Source organism: Nanorana parkeri, unplaced genomic scaffold (assembly GCF_000935625.1).
Source record: "Nanorana parkeri isolate BGI_ZX_2015 unplaced genomic scaffold, ASM93562v1 scaffold597, whole genome shotgun sequence".
NCBI lineage: Eukaryota > Metazoa > Chordata > Amphibia > Anura > Dicroglossidae > Nanorana > Nanorana parkeri.
Window position 1 is genome coordinate 237,946 of NW_017306865.1, and position 12,880 is coordinate 250,825.

General features: G+C 43.2%; 1 protein-coding gene across 1 annotated transcript in view; it reads left to right on the top strand.

Moving 5' to 3' along the window:
• CAPN7 (calpain 7) overlaps positions 1–12,880 on the top strand; it is a 63,127-nt gene that overhangs the window by 35,806 nt on the left and 14,441 nt on the right. Inside the window, exons 11-15 of the mRNA XM_018562758.1 lie at positions 1,097–1,203; positions 3,626–3,746; positions 8,209–8,353; positions 9,401–9,500; positions 10,371–10,506. Of these exons, the coding sequence (XP_018418260.1) occupies positions 1,097–1,203; positions 3,626–3,746; positions 8,209–8,353; positions 9,401–9,500; positions 10,371–10,506 (609 nt within the window). The remainder of the gene's footprint in view (positions 1–1,096; positions 1,204–3,625; positions 3,747–8,208; positions 8,354–9,400; positions 9,501–10,370; positions 10,507–12,880) is intronic.

Below are 12,880 nucleotides of genomic sequence, written 5' to 3' on the forward strand. Positions count from 1 at the left end.
TGTAGTGACAGTGGCAGAGATCATGCAGAAGGGGAAGGCTGCAAACCTTCTTGCAGAGAGCTTGTGTGTCATACAGAGATTCTCCAGCATCCATCTTGCTTGGAGCAGTATGTGAGCACATGCCAGGTATCCAAGGGGGAAGTTTCTTACCAAGGGCTGGCAACACATGAAAATGCAATGTACATGCATTTTCATATGTTGCTATACACTTCTGTGGGCTCACAGCACATAAAAATGCAGAGAAAAATGGGCATGCCTCATTTTTCTAAATGCAGCGTAGTGCATAGATGTGTACAGGCTCATTGATTAACATGTTCCTTTGACACATGCTAAAATGCAAAGGCGTGAACAGGGCCTTAAGGGAGAACTATTGGGAAAGTAGAATATACTCTTCCCAAAAATTGGAGCCAGCATGTGACACTGCAGCTGTCACATGTCGGCTCTATTGATCGAGAACTGAGCAATCCCAAACTGCTGATCGCTCAGCTCATGGCTTCTTTCTGCAGAGAGCAGTGAATGTCAGTCACCATTCCCCGCAGGGATTCCCCCCTCCTCTCTGTTCCTCCAGCGCTCATTGGAGGGACAGGCGGGAGGGGGCTGGCTCTGGCTCTAGAGAGGCAGAGCCAGCTGTCAATCAGGCAGTGGGGTGCATCCCGAGTATATTCCTGGGCTCTTTCCCAGCTGTAGAGCAGCTACGCACTGTCAGCATATAGTGGGCAATAGCATACTATTTGCTGAGTTTGGGTCACAGGTGGATACTAGTAAATGTGACCCAAAAGAGAACTGTAGCCAAAAAAAAGGTTTGGCTATATTTCTCTTTTCATGATATAAAATATACTTTTAATACTAGTGTAATTGCCTGATTGTGTCTTTAGCTCCCCCATTGTCTCCTGCAGAATTTCTGAAATATGCTGTTTTTATCTTTCTGCTTTGTCAAGCAATGCTGTGAATGAGTGAAGGAAGCTAAACATTGTGAATTAATATTGATAAAGTAGTTCTTGTACCCATCTGTTATGTATGTTTTCTTAGGGTGAAAAGCCCTTGAAGTATGAGAATCATTGGGTGAATGTACCTCTGTACTATATCTTCCTTGCAGAATATCGACTTACATGCACTGACTGGATGGATACCAGAGAGGATTGCTATGCACTCAGGCAACCAGGCCTTTGATAAAGAAAGCACTTTTAGAATGCTCTACCAAAGGTATAACCCTCGTCTAAGTGTATATATAGTCTACATGTTTGTGTGTCTGCAGAATATAGTACATCTGCATTACAGTTCCAACTATTAGAGAACTTTATAGTTATTACAGATACAATACGTGCATTAAAGTTAAAACCTGAATTAGATAAGGACGAACGTGATGGCTTTTGTTGTGAGGGTAAACCCTTTTCCACCATATCTTACTTGGGGAACTCCTTGTAGCCTTAAGCTGGCCATACCCTGTTCCATTTTTTTCGTTTAACTCGCAGGCTGAACGAAAATAATAGAATAGATTCCCCCATCAATGCAACAAGCGCATTAATCTAAGAATCCCTGCTTGGTTTTTTATTTTTGTATTCTGACAGTGGCCGCCGGCTGCTGTCAGAATACCTGAATGTCGGCTTTGTTTGTTGAAAGATTTTCCGACCGTCTCCTTCAATCAGCTGATCGAGTGGCGCCGGCAGCGGCGCCCACTGTGTGAATTTTGACCGTTTTCTGAAGAACTGGTTGAAATTCGGATAATATAAAACCAGCTTTACTTGTGACTGATAATGTAAATAAACGTTTGCACTTAAAGTAAACCTGCCATTAATAGAATATGGTGGCCGCCATTGCTGATATGCTTCTGGAAATGAAAGTTGCCCAGGATTTAATTCTTTCTGATTCTCGCAAATTGGGGAAAGTCTTTGTACTTGTTTCAGATTGCTGAAGAGTATTGAATAGTAGTCTGCGCCATGGGCAGGCAACTAAAATTTCAGAAGCTGTGCCAGCCTCCAGCTCCTCTTATGACAGGCTACCTTTAAGGGGTATAGTTTATTTTCTTTTAGGGCAAGTATTGGATTTTTATTGAGATTTGTGAAATTTGCCACTTGCTCTTAGTGCAACTGCTCTCTTTCCTTTTAAAGGCCGACTCCAGGCACCAGAAATAAATACCCCAATAGTGGAGCCTCTCTGCACTGCAAGGAATACATGCTTGTAAGGCTAGGAGTAGAGGAATAAGCAGTAATACATACCTTATTTGTTTATGACAGGATTTCATTTGCACAGGTAAAAGTATGATAATAACCAAAGTCAGTAATGAACAATGACACATGGTGCATAAAATATATCATAATCGGGTAATCACAATGTTTATTAATAAAAATTAACATAGGAAATCATACAGAGACAGTATATGTACATACATGTCAACCAGGGCCACACAAGACCAAGCCAAGGTTACATCAGGTGCTCTGATTTTGGCTGGTATAGTGACTGTGACTGGTGTAGTAAACTCTTTTTTTAGTCTTCACTTTTGTATTGCTGTACTGTCTGTGTCCAGTTGACTTTCTGTCTTGTGACTGAGACAAGAAATGAGTAGAATCTCTTTAACAAGGACGCAGACAGTAATAAAAGCACTTTTATTAGCAAAATGAGGAAGCGGTAAATCTTTGTAGGTTTTTAGTTGCAGTATGTGTCCTTTGTAACACAGTGCTCGGAAGTGGTTGGAAGTCTTACCAATAAGGACACAGATATAATATAACCATACAGGTTATGCGAGAAGGGACTAAAGCAATCACAAAGCCCTCACTCTAATCCATGCACAGCACTGTAGAGCCTTCTTAAATCAGAAGGTATTCACATGTTATTCCGTTACATATCCCTCCCACCAAAAATTGCATGGCTCTTCCCACTGTCCTGAAATTATTATCCTCTTATTTTTGGGATATGTGATGGAATGAGACATGTGAATACCTTCTGTTCTAAGAAGACTTTACTGTGCTGCGCCATGAGGACATAGAACCCTAAGAGGTTCTTTACCTTCCTGGCTCATTTTGTTTGGAGTTCCACTGTAATGCAAAACAAATGTGAAAAGTGCTTAAAGCCCATTTCCACCTTTTTGTTGAGGTATTTAAAAAAAAAAAAAAAACCATATGCCAGTAATGTAGAGCAAGTATACATGAAGCAGGCAAATGCAATTGTTCTACATAACCACAGAAATTAGTTTTTTTTTGTTAGATTTCCTCTTCATATCGTCATTGACCTCATGGAAATGACCACCTCTGTGCTCTATGTAAATTACAATTGCACTGCAATGCTCCCTCTACTGGCTGCACCTGCACATTACAGCCCCATAGATTCCTATGCGGCCATCTCCCAGCCAGCAGACAAACACAACCAGGAGAGTGACACTTGCAGTGCTGGATGTCAACAAACAACAGAGCAGCAGCCCTCAGATCTCAATACCTACAGATCTACAGAGGGTGAGGGTGGGATCGTTTTAGGTCAGGGGAGGGGTGCAAAAAAAGTTCACCTATTCTTTAAGTAGCCAGTGAGATTTATTCTTTTGTTTTTTCAGGAACAATGTTTTTCTATATAGTTTTGTTTCAAAAATACACACTCATCTCTATTCCTATGGTAAACTATTCTGTGTTCTTTCTAGATTTCACAAAGGTGATGCACTTATTACTACAGCTACAGGAGTGATGACTGAAGAAGAAGGGGACAAATGGGGCTTGGTCCCTACACATGCATATGCCGTCTTGGACATTAGGGAATACAAGGTTTGAATTACATATCTGTTTAAAAATAAATGTTTGTCCATCAGTGCCAGAAAACACCTATAGCCAGGCCCACAAACACATGAAGTATTCCATAGGGAGGCAGCTCCTCTTCAGTCAGGGTACCGACAGGACATCTAATGCAAAGAAACAAAGGCAAAAGAGGGCATCCTAGTGCAGAAGTCTTTATTACTGTATATTAAATAAGTAAAATTGTACTCGCAAACATAAGTGTAAAACGGATCTTCACAATGCACAATGATTGTATCTAAAAACCAGGAAGAGCCGAAGAGCTAGTGGCATGTAAAGGCTGCAGATTGGTATATCAGCAGTGTCTGTGGGCAGTACGTGCAGAGACGCTGGTGACATACCAATCTATCCCTATGATATACAGATCTGCAGCCTTCACATTCCACTAGCTCTTCAGCATTTCCTGGTATTTGGATACAATCATTGTGCCATTCTGAAGATCCTTTATACTAGGGAGACACCGATATCAGCATCGAGCTGGCCAAACAGCATGGAGCCGGCTTCCCAGGCAATCAGGAAGCCGGATGGCCAACCAAACAGCCGGCTCGATGCTAATTGACTGGGAAGCTGTCTTCCTGGCCAATCAGGATCAGGCCGACCTAACAGCATGGAGCTAGCTTCCCAGCCAATCAAGAAGCTGGGCAGTGAGTAATGACACGCCACCTGGCTTCTTGATTACCCGAAAAGCTGGCTCCATGTTAGCGGAAGTACCGGTATCAGTACCAAAAGATAAATATTGGTATTCGTACTCGTTACCAAAAAAACGGTATTGGTGCATCCCTACTTTATACACTTACGTTTGTGAGTACAATTTTCCTTTTTTAATATACATTAATAAAGATTTCTGCACTAGGAGGCGCTCTTATGCCTTTGTTTCCTTACATATTTGTTTGTAGCATCTATTGTTTCTCGCAGGAAACGCATTTGGTATAGAAGACTTATTTTAACCATGCATTAGCAAAGTTGGTAGGCCAGCATGAGAACCCAACAAAAGATATACTAGACCTGATGCTTAAAACATGTCTGTACTGTCCATAGCAACACATTCGATTTATTTTACCATTTTCTTATCTCCAGTGGCAACATTTCCCATTGGAATCTTACTAATACACACATCTAATTCAATAAACAGTGTTAATTCAGAACTGCACTAACGCATAGCATCCAGTTAGATTGAATCTTGTGCTGGTCTGGCTGCAGCAATTCTGATTGGGTGCACAGGGTTATTGCACTTAAGAATGAGACCTTTTTATTGATTAAAGCTAATGAAGCCCTCACATATTTGGCTTAGAATCTGATATTAAAGGTGACAAAAGTGCTTTGTAATCTATAGGTTATGACAGGGGTGGACACATTAATATGGACTTCAGGAGTCATTGTGTCCAATCCAGGAGCCAGGAAGATTTCTTATAGTAGTTGGCTCCAATTACAACAACTAAGTTAGGCACCGCTGTAATTCTTAAGGACCACTGGCGACCTGGCTCCTGGGATATGTCCAGCCCCAGGTTATAAATCTGAGCTGTAGGAATAAACAAGACCAATAACTCAGCTGGGGCACTTTTATTTTAAATTCATCCATTCCAGTGACCAATTGTAAAGCAGCACATTTCAGTTACCAGAGTAGAGTGTTATTGCTTCTGGATGGCATGATATCAGATGTGTTTACTGGAGGTGATTGCTAAGGTGCCTGGCTTAAAGAAGAACTCTAAGTTACCCCCGCACTGTAAGGGTTAACTGCTCATTTTGGTCTAGGGAGAAAAATAACAAAGTTATACATGATCTTTCGAGTCAGCCAGCTGTGACAATACTCCTTCCAGCCTGTCCCCTCCGACACTGCAGTGATGTTATGTCCCTCGGCATCCTCATGTTCTATATACTGTGGGGGGAATTTATCAAAACAGGAGCAGACAGAGCCTGGAGCAGTTGCCCATAGCAAACAATCAGTTTGTTTGTTCAGTTTGTTCGAATAAGCTTTGAAAATAACATAGAGAAGCTGATTGGTTGCCATACACAGCTGCTCCAGATTCTGTCTGCTCCAGTTTTGATAAATTCCCCTCTGTGTATAGAACATGATGACTCACGGACCTTAGACTGCTGCAGCAGAGGGGAAGCAAGGTAGAAAAGACTGGTTTAAGAGCAAGCCAGAGGACAGAGGATCGAGCAGTTAAGGAGCAGTTAAACCTTGCAGTGCAGGGGATAGCCCCACCTGCAAGGTTTAATACAAATTTTGCCCGGAGTTCTGCTTTGAGCTGCTGCTTCACTTGCAGGAAAATGTTTAAAATTAGAGATGAGTTGCAGTGAGGAGAAATACTGTAGATTCTTAATCCGTGTTCTGCAAAATGAGAAGTTTAGGAGGGGCTCTGATGGATTTCCAGGTCAACCAGCGACATTGTTGATATTTGAATCTGCTACTCTTGATTTGAAGGAAAGATCACATTATGTATGCAGAGTCGGCAAGCGGCTGCTGAGTAGCCAGGATGACCTGTATCCTCAAACACCTTACCTACCTCTCACTTTTCTTTCAAATAAATCTGTTACCTAGAAAACGTGTTTTGTTATATAGCAATACACTTATTAGACGAAATCAATGATCACTAAATGTTGGGGACCATACAATACTACTACATTCCAGGCTGGTCACAGCCAGATTACATCTCTGCAGTGTAAAAGTTTCAATACCATGCTGCTGTTTTTAGCAAAAGTGATTTTCAGTTGTCGATTACTCTGCAATTGCAGCGTGTATTTAGCAAATAAATGATCCCTTGATTGTTATTGATCTTTGCTCACATGTTACATTTGCTTTAAAGCCTTGGTTCTCAACTGGTGGGTCATGACCCAAAAGTGGGTCGCTACTCCTTGTTCAGTGGGTCGCCACATGCCTTCCATTTTTCTAGGTGAGTGGCTACTCGGCTTCCCCCTAGCGCAGCACTGTCCATTCTTACACCGAGCAGCCATTCAAAATATGCTGCTCGGCGCCAAATGTCGACTTGAGGTGGGGTGGGCTGGGGGTATGGCCGCGAGGGAGCTCCATCCTTACATGCATTGCTTATAGCTCTCTCGCACGTCTTGTAGAGGTGCCTGGACTGGAGTGACATCACATTCTGGCTCCCAGCAACTCTACAGGCGCACATGGGAGCTGTACAAGCAATGCACATATGGAAGGAGCTAAATCACAGCACAGTAGACCACACTGCCGTGCGTTCCATCGCAGCGTGACTTGGGCCGCGACTTAGTGACCAAGGACAAATGTGGGTCCTGAGGTTACACAGGTTGAGAACCACTGCTTTAAAGTATATCTAAACGCATGAGTAATGTAATACTGTGTAATGCAGCTTAGCAGTCCATAGATATGGTGGCTTCATTCGTTTTCTTTTTACAGGCTCAGAACATTTTCAGCAAGTATAGAAAAATATCTGCTGATAATGCCAGTACCTTCCTGTGCTCTGGATCCTTGGTTCTCAACTGGTGGGTCGTGACCCAAAAGTGGGTCGCGACCACATGTTCAGTGGGTCACCGCATGCCTTCCACTTTTCTAGGTAAGAGGCTCCTCTGCCTCCCCCTAGCACAGCAGTCAGTTCTCACGCCAAGCAGCCATTTAAAATATGCTGCCCAGCACCAAGTGTAAGCTTGAGGCGGGATGGGATGGGGCAATGGCGGTGAGAGACCTCCATCCATACGTGCATTGCTTATAGGTGGACCTTAAAGGCATTTAATTAAAAAAAATTTGGAGTGTGTATGAGAATGTCTGTGGTTGTGTGTCTGTCAGTGTTTTTGAGGGCTCGTTCACACTAGTACAGTGCATTAATAGCATAGTACCGCACGATTAACGCACCTTACCACGCAATCACACCTACCGTGCATTCTGGTGTGGGAGGTGTGTTGCGTTGCCATTCATTTAAATGTTTCCCCAAACGCACCTCCCACCCACAGTACGTACACCTGCAACGGAATGTACGGTACCCTAATGCCGTGCGTTCTATTGCAGTGCGACCTGGGTCGCGACTTAATGACTAAGGACACATGTGGGTCCTGAGGTCACACAGGTTGAGAACCACTAGATCGACTTCTCAAACAGTGTTAGTTTTCCCAGCTATCTTCTGTAAACTACAAAACACCTTCTTCTTATGTAATGGAGAGGTGAGGGGAAGGTGTTTGCAGTCCAAATAAGGCGAGTAGTCTAGGGTGACAGCGCTGCTCCTCTGTATGGGAACATGTAACAAATATTAAATAGGTGTTATCCCAATTTGGCTGCACAAGTGGCAGAGCACTTTAACAATAGCTGTTTCCTACTGTACATTGTATTGCTTTAGATTGAGAAATGTCTGCAATGAGCCTGGATTTATATACAACACAAACCGCTTTACATAATTATTGTTGCACTAAATGAGGAGCTGCTGCACATAAGTTTGTACTTATTTCCTGTGTTGCTTTCCAGACGTTGAGGTTCCTGCAGTTGAAGAACCCCTGGAGTCATTTAAGGTGGAAAGGCCGTTTTTGTGAGAAGGACGAGAGGAGCTGGACCCCAGAGCTGCAGAAATACTTGAATTTTGATCCACGGACAGCCCAGAAAATTGACAATGGTAAATTGCATCTTGTCTTTTCTTTTACAATTTTGTTTATAACCAGCACATCACACAGCACAGAACCCATAGATACATTCATTTCAGTACCTGTACCCTAAGGCTGGGTTCACACCTGGGCGTATTTTTTCAGTTAGTTTTTTTCGCGTTTTTTAGTACATTTTTCCGTTCAGTGAAGCACGCGTTTCACTGACGGTATGATTTTTTTTTCCTTATTGTCTCTATTTAAACATTTTTTTTTTTTTCACTTTCAAACTTCCCGTCGGTTCCACCTCCCTGCGACGCGGCCGCTTGCAAGGGACGGAACCCGGAAGTCGGCAGCCACCGGAGGACACAGCGGGGATCGCGGACAAGTACGCTGTATTCCCGCGTGTGGCTCGGGGTTACCGCTTTGTTAACCCCGATCCACACTCGGGAATACCAATGGAAACGCGCGGAAAAACGCCCCAAAGAAGCTCCTGTACTTCTTTGGGCATAGGGCGTTTTTCAGCGCGTTCCTACGCGCTGCAATACGCCCAGGTGGGAACCATGCCCATAGGAAAGTATGGGATTTCACTTGCTGGGCGTTTTACAGCGCGTCGATCAGCGCTGTAAAACGCCCATGTGTGAACCTGGCCTAAATGAGCTCATAGTCTAATGTCCCTACCACACATAGACACACTACAGCTAGTTAAAGTGCAACTGAAGCCACACTTTGTTTTTGGATAGAGTGGAGAGGGATCAGTGCATGTCCGCTTTTTATTGCTGTTTGTCTCTTTTCTGGAGATTCATTCTCACTATTTGTCCTGGTGACCGTTATCACTGAAAGTAAGAGTGAAATAAAGATAACCAGATTTTTGGTTATCATCAGAACAGGAATAGATGGGAAATCTTCCAACAGGGACACTCGTTGCAGTGTCCTTGCTGACCACTAGGTCACTTCCTGTTGTGGCTATTGGACAAGAAGAAGTTTTAAATGATGAAACATTTTAAGATAGAGATCTAGGATACTCACTAATATATCTTCATGAATATAATATGTGAATGAATACCTATCTTCATTCATAGGTATCTTCTGGATTACATGGGAAGATCTGTGTCAGTACTATGATGTCATCTATTTAAGCTGGAACCCAAGCCTCTTCAAAGAATCAACATGTATCCACAGGTTTGTCATTTCAGTATTTTTTTATAGCCACAGGAATTCTGCTACTCAGCATTCAGTCTCCACCACTGGGCTAATGTATTCTGACAGCCAGCACCTCTTTATGTCAGAATACCCCAATTGGCTGCAGTCACTGTTCGGTCATACATTTTCAGCCCGACTCTTTCAACAAAAGTCGAGTAAGTAATCAACTCTTGTCGAGCCAGTAGAGCCACCCAATGTTAGAATTTCAGCTGACACCTGTAAAACAAAATTCTAACAGTGTATGCCCAATTTAAATCTGAACCCCAGGCACAAAAACTTTCACGTAAATATATTTCTCATTTGCCACAAAGGATATAAATCCACTTTTTGGGCACCATAACACTCAATGTGCCCTTAATGTGTTTCACCGACACCAGTGTTCTCTTACCCTTGGCTGAGGAGTCAAATGATGCTTCCATCTTGTTTTTTGGAAACCTTCCATCTGGTATGCAGTATGAGTTAAAGTTAATTCACATTGTAGCTTTTTAAGGTCCCATGTACACCGAAGTTTAAATACATGCGCTCGGGTGCATTTGGAGCTCATTTCTAAATGCACCTGTAATGCTTTGCTGTGGCTGAATGGCCACATAGACACTCAGCAGCATCTACATGCATTCAATCTAGCTGTACCTACACAAGCAAGAATTTTCTGTGCCCTGGGACCGTTTACCCTGGTTTAACGCAGCTAAATGCATGTAAATGCAGCTATACCCAGGAACAAGTGAACTGGGGAGCATACAAGTTGTTTATACTTTCCAGATAATTTCTCCTGTCTGGAGACCCATGTCCATGTACAGTATGTTACAGTAATTTGTTGATTGTGTATGTTTTTTCCTTCCTTTTTTTCAGTACATGGGATGCAAAGCAGGGCCCAGTGAAAGACGCTTACAGTCTTGCAAACAATCCTCAGTACAGACTTGAAGTCCAGTGTCCTAAAGGAGGAGCTGCAGTATGGATCTTGCTAAGCAGGCACATCACTGATAAGGTTAGTAGATATATGCAAGAAGATTTTTTTTAAAAAAAAACCTTTTTCAAAGGGTTAATACTTACCTGTGTCTCCGCCGCACGCTCCCGTCCGAACATCTGGACATTTCTTGGGCAGCCGCAAAGGATCTTGGGGCGGGCGCATGCGCAGTTCAGATGTTCGGCCGGGAGACGAGGACAGACACAAGGTAAGTCTATGGAGCAGCGTGCACCCGCACAGACACCGTGGGACAGCAGAGAAGAGGAGGACAGAGGAGTCAGCGCTGGATCGGAGACCCGCAATAGCGCTGGAGGGACAGCTGAAAACTACAGGAAAGAAGAAGATGATCGGATTAAGAGACATCCTTTAAGGTAAGTCCTTACATTAGCACTGTGGGGGAGTACAGCGTTGCGTGACGGAATAAATGTCAGTCAAAGTACCGCAGCGCTGAACACTGAAAAATGGCCTGGCCAGGTAGGGGATCTAAACACCTGGTCTTCAAGCGGTTAAAGAAGTCTCACTATCATTGTTTTGCCCCTTTCCCCCAGGAGACTTTGCTCCGCCTTTATTACTTGTTTCATTGTTGAGATACAGTGGTGAACGGTGGACCCCCTTTACCACACTGATAATTAAAGTGACATTAAACCTTCCTTTCTTTTTCTTTGTATATAAGAGAGGCACAGATTGTGTCCACATCTGTTCTTATTTTTTTTCATGTTTCAATTCCTTGTTGTCTAGTGGGTCCCCTCATACTGGCCAGATCACCAGGTGAAGATAAAGGGAAAAAAGCCTAAAAAAATAAAACGAATGCAGACGCCACAGTAATTGATTGGTAATCTGCAGTATATTAAATTTTTTGTTTTGGGTTTAGATGTTCTTTAAGGCTAAACTCACTAGACCTAGAGCAAATACTCCGTTTCTTTTTTTTCTTCAGGACTAAGACAGTTTATACAAGAAATATATTCTGTTATTCATTAGCCATTTAACAAGTGCTGACCCAGCTCCCAGAAAATAGCAATGTCACTTACATATCAGGGACACAGATATGTATGAGTGATAATGCTGGCACTCCTTTCTAGCATATGTAAGTAAATATGTGACCAGGACAAAAGCACTCTATGTACTTACACAAGCTTAAGAAATCATTAATAAATGTGTCACTAATTATTTCTTTGTTTGTACTTTGTAACATACCAGACAATGATTTATGTTCTTTAGGTATATGTTTAACCCTAACTGACATCAATTTTTAAATCATAAACAATTGCCACTTTTTTTTTGTGTGAAATACCATTGTCACCTCTTTTCATCCTTTGTAGCCTCTCAGTGCTGCTGATCTCTTGCAGCCAATGTCTCCCTACATGCATGCCTACATACAAGCACTCCTGCAATGGCTGCATAATGTACATTGAAATGACCACTTGTAGTCTCTGTTGGAAGCCATTGTGACGAGATGACAATGCAACAGTGAAACAAATGGCAAACACACTCATCAATTTATAACTGGCTTTAAAGTAAGGTGCACATGGAAGGGCTTTACATAGTACAAAAGCAAATATTTCCCAGCACACTCACCCGCCAGCCCTCAAGAAAAAAAACAAATGATACGGTCCAACTATTAGGGTTAAAAACAGAGGTTTTAGTTGCACAACTTTTGGAATATATGTGGAAGTCGCACTGCCTCGCCAGGGCCCCTCTGTGTAGTGAAGTCCTAACTCTAATCTATGAGAGCCTCCATCTTGGAGTTTATAAAGCAAAGGATGAATTGGGTGCAGGTTTGCCAGGAGGTCCTCCTTAAAGGCACAGGGACACACCAGAAGGCCAGCACATCACAATGGCAGCTGAAGCCCACACAATGCAGGAGAACATTACAGAGACAGAAGCAGTGGGTTGTCACCCTATAACGGGAAGTGTCTGAACCAGGACCTTAATGACAGGATCACCAGGAATTATTTACAGGGTTATTCACAAAAGGGTGAAGATTTTGGAGGAGGCAGGAGAAGTGAGCAATCTAGGACAACATAGCTGATTTGGAAAAATTCTCCAATTCAGCTCACTTTCCGGTTCAGCTATGTTGTCCTAGATCAGGGGCGCCCACAATTTTTCGAAAAAACACCTGCATTTAGGAGCGGGAGGGGGCGTGGTGGGGCATTGAAGTCAATGGCACCGCATCCAGGCACTGCAGGCAGCCCCCCACAGTGCGATCACCTGCACCCGGAACCCAGGCACATTAGTGCCTGCGTTCCAGTCCAGTGCGATCCGGAAAAATGCTGCAAGCACTATTTTTGCAGATCGCACTGGACCCCAATGCAGGCACTAATGTGCCTGCGTTCCGGGTGCGGGCGATCGCACTGTGGGCGGGGGGCATGGCTGCGGTGCCATTGACTTCAATACA